A 4,666-nucleotide genomic window follows, 5' to 3' on the forward strand; every position below is an offset into this window, starting at 1 on the left:
TAGGAATAATTGAATCGAAGTTTAATTGGTACAATTTATTCGTCACTAGGGAAAGGGTGAATAAAATACGTAAGTGTTCTTGGCCATTAAATAATAGGAATTCAGGAATTTAAATATAACCAGAAAGAATTATTGTAGAAACTTAGTGAAATCATTCCTCTAGATATTCTCTCTCATTGATATTTCTCCATTCGGTGATTAGTTTAATTACTTTCTTAAAATCAATTCATTTACAGAAACCAAACATTCTTTCTGATTTTTCTAGATAAGGTCGAGACTATTATAATTACAAGCACTGATATACATTTTTATACACACTCCTCGTGGGATCGACACTTGCACTCACAAATACATTTTACTAAAACTTGACGTCGTGCGCTTGCGAGCAATCAATAAAACACGCAACAGCAATCATAGTCCTTCACCAGCTCAAGCCATCTTCTCTTTCGCATGTTCAGTTCCTTCTGTGTGAAGAAATACTTCAGGCTCATATGATATGTGAAAATCCTGCACTTCTCCCCATAAGATAGTGTCTCCAGATCTTCAAGGCAAATACTACTGCTGCTAGTTCGAGGTCATGAGTCGGATAGTTCTGCTCATGAACCTTCAAATGTATGGATGCGTAGGCTATCACTCTGTCCTGTTACATCAGGACTGCGCCCAATCCAATCTTAGATGCATTTGTATGGACCACAAATTCTCCCTGCCCTGATGGCATAGATAGTACTGGTGCAGTGGTCAATGCTAGTTTCACTCTGTCAAAGCTCTCCTGACACTCGGGTCCCCAGATAAACTTAGCATTCTTCTTCGTCAATGCGGTCATAGGCACCACAATAGAAGAGAAGTTCTGGATGAACTTCCTGTAATAGCCTGTCAATCCCAAGAAACTACGGATCTCTGTCACACTCTTTGGAACTGGCCAAATTCTGACTGTCTCTACCTTGCAGGGGTCGACCTCTATGCCATCCTGAGATACAATGTGGCCCAATAATGCCACCCTGTCAAGCCAGAACTCACATTTGCTGAACTTGTCATACAGTCGTCTTTCCTGTAGAGTCTGCAATACTATCCTCAGATGCTGACTGTGTTCCTCTCTGCTCTTCGAATAGATCAGAATATAATCAATGAAAACTATGATGAACTGATCCAAGTATGGCTGAAACACGCGATTCATGAGGTCCATGAAAATTGTTGGCTTGTTCGTCAAACCGAAGGGCATCACCAAGAACTCTTAGTGCTCGTAACGCGTCTGGAAGGCTGTCTTATGCACATCTGACTCCCTCACTTTCAGCTAATGTTATCCGGATCGAAGGTCTATCTTTGAGAACACTAATGCTCCCTGAAGCTGATCAAATAAGTCCTCGATCCTCGGCAGCGGATACTTATTCTTAACTGTGACTCTGTTTAGCTCTCGATAGTTAATACACAGTCACATGTTGCCTTCCTTCTTCTTGACAAATAGCACTGGAGCATCCCAAGGAGAAAAACTAGGGCGAATGAAACGCTTATCTAGCAGATCCTGAATCTGACCCTTGAGCTCTTTCATCTCAGCAGGCGCTAAACGGTAGGGTGCCTTAGATATCGGCACTGTCCCGAGCATAAGCTCAATAGAAAAATCCACCTCTCTATCTGGAGGGATACCTGAAACATCTTCAGGGAACACACTGGAGAACTCACTGACCACATCTACATCCTCCAGCCTCTGACTGACTGGCTCTGTCACTGATACAATGCTGGCCAAGAATGAATGGAAGCCTCTTTTGATAAGCTTTCTCGCACACAAGCAGGAAATGACGTGCGAGAACTGCTGGTGTCTGGTTGCCTCAAAAACAAATGGCTTCCCATTGGGTTGTATGACATACACTAACCTCTGTCGAAAATCATTGACTCCACCATGAGAAGATAACCAGTCCATGCCCAATATGATGTCGAACTCTTGTAGTGATAGCACTATCAAATCTGCGTGCACCAGATACTTTTGTAACCGAAGCTCCAATCTCTTCACTATCTGAGAAGTGAACATCTGATCCTCGGATAGGATCGATACTCTTAACCCTGAATCCATCGCTACTGGTATGATCTCTAGTTGCTTCACGAAATATTTCAGATATAAATGAGTGTGTAGCCCCTGAATCTAGCAGTGCATGAGTGGCTACACCTGCAATACATATCCTTCCTGCGACAAAACATACTATCAAATCTGATATAGTTGAAATTAAGGAACTTCTTATCGTCAATTAACCTAAAATCCTCGAAAAATCACTACATTAATTCAAATATCATTCTTCAAAATTCGAAATTCATCCTCAGAAAATTTCAAAATTTGGTAATTAACCCCTTAAAGTTTGAAAATTAAATTATGGTCCTTAATTTACCCTTATCACAATTGGGTCCCCAAAATTCTCAGATCAAGCAATTAAATTCGTAATTTTCAAATAGGTAGAGCATGCATTCTAATTCCTTCTAAGTTATCAATCTCAATAAGTAAATCATCAAGCATGCATTAAACCCAAACAATAATGCGAAAATTAAAATCTTAAACAACATGGTTACTGGTAATCAGTGTCGAGTCTGACGTTGCCTCCGCCTCCTTGGCATGCATCACATAAGCCCGACCAGTAGTTGGGCCCGTGTTCCAAGAGCAATCCACTGCTTTGTGGCCCTCCTGACCACATACAAAGCACTTGAAGGTTCCACATGTGCACTCGCCGAAATGAAATCTGTTTCACTGCGGGCAAGGCTTCCTATTATCTGGCTTAGGCACCCCTGGTGCGTAAGGAGGTCTTTGTTGTTGTTGCTGCTGCTGCCTCCTACCCTTTCCCTGGGGCCTCTGCTGCCCCTACGGCCCAGTAAACTGTTTCTTATGTGGTTGGGAACTGGACTGAGGATGATTCCGCTTCCGCTGCAGCTCAAAATCTATGTCTCTGAGCGCCTGCTCTGCCTGAAAGGCACATGAAGTGGCTTCATCGTAACTTGCCGGCCTCATCAGCATCACATCCCGGCAAAGGGCAGGTCTCAGTCCATCCATGAAGTGTCGCAGCTTATGTCCGGCATCCCTGGTAATAAGAGGCACAAAGTGACAGCCCCGATCAAACTTGCGGATAAACTCCGCCACTATTGAGTCCCCTTGGCGGAGACTCATAAACTCTCTCGTCAGCCGACCCATGATGTCGGCTGGAAAGTACTTCCCAAAGAAAATCTCATTGAACCTTGCCCACGTGAGAGTAGTCACATCCACAGCATGTGCGGCTCCCTCCCACCATAAGGACGAATTATCTATCAACATATAGATGGCGCACCTGGCCCGTTCGCCATCCTCCATCTGCAGATACTCAAATTGTAGCTCCAGAGATCGGATCCATCCCTCTACTATAAATGGATCAGTAGTGCCCCCAAACTCCTTTGAGTTGACCCGAACAGAACTGCTCAAAAAAATCCACCTGAGGCCTAGGATCCTGCTGAGCCTGTCCAGTATACTAGCCATACCCTCCAGAACTCGGGTAGCTGGGTCCCCTGGCGGTGGTGGCGGAGGTTCTCTGCCCCCTCTAGGAATCTCATCCTGCCCATCATTACAGGGATCACGTCTGGGAGGCATATCTGAATACAATCCCATTTATAAACGTAACCCATCATGCAATTAATCTAATTTTTAAATAATAAACCTTAAATCTTAGTAACAGTTAAATATGTGCAGTAAATCATTTTAAACATTTAAAACATAAAAGCTTACAGACTTGAGGCTTGAAGACTGAGCGGCAGAAGCTGGCGGTGGCACAACCCTATATAGAACCTTTGCTCTGATACCAACTGTAACGTCTACTCATTTAAAATGCGGAAATATATATATTTTTTTAAAAGTTCACATTTTTTAAATAACAGTTAAAATAATCGTAATTATTTTATCGTAAAATTAGTGCAGTTTAAATTAAACAAACTCAACCAAAATCATACGTAAACATAAACGAATAAAAATTTTAAAATCATCAATGTATGAAAATTTTTATCCCCGCTCAAATCTCATAAAGCATACTGCAGAAAACATGTGGTCTTCGGGTCGTGTCACTGCACCAATTCTGCCTACTCAGAGTTCGGCACCTCCAGTCTCCTCATTATTAAGCTTACCTGCATCACACACGCCTATGAGTCTAAAGACTCAACACACCTGTACCAGGAATAACAAGTACATATACATAGCACACAGCAGTGAAAAATATCATACTCAACATATATTTCATGAGCTTAAAAGCATAAAGTAAACATGTTGTGTAAAATCATATCGTGCCAAAATATATAATCTCATCTCATCATAACATATCGTATTAAAGCATGTCATCTCATGTGTAGAACCCGTTAAATCAGACTACGTATAAGCCATGCATAATTACTATTATTTAAATTAAAATGAATTTTTTTTAATGCATGAAGATTTTAAATTCATTCTTTAAATTTATTGAGTCATGATTATTTATTTTACGCAGAAGTTTAGTGTTACCTTTTCAGTTAATTACGCGAGGCGGACAGGAGTTTGGAGATTGGAGATAAGATTATTAATAGGAAAATATTCTTAAATTTAAGTTAAGCCAAGAAATAATTTATTTTAATGATAAAGAAGGTTTTAGGATTTTATTTAATTAATTAGATTTAAGTTATTAACTAATTCTTTTAT

At 40.8% G+C, this 4,666-nt stretch overlaps 1 protein-coding gene across 1 annotated transcript; it reads right to left on the reverse strand.

Moving 5' to 3' along the window:
* Nucleotides 1-1,429: 1,429 nt before the first annotated feature.
* LOC140824138 (uncharacterized) lies at nucleotides 1,430-2,065 on the reverse strand. Its single transcript, XM_073185737.1, has one exon. The coding sequence runs from the start codon at nucleotides 2,063-2,065 to the stop codon at nucleotides 1,430-1,432; it is 636 nt and encodes a 211-aa protein (XP_073041838.1).
* Between the last annotated feature and the right edge of the window lie 2,601 nt (nucleotides 2,066-4,666).

The sequence above is a fragment of the Primulina eburnea genome, chromosome 2 (genome assembly GCF_022965805.1).
Source record: "Primulina eburnea isolate SZY01 chromosome 2, ASM2296580v1, whole genome shotgun sequence".
In the NCBI taxonomy this organism is placed as follows: Eukaryota; Viridiplantae; Streptophyta; class Magnoliopsida; order Lamiales; family Gesneriaceae; genus Primulina; species Primulina eburnea.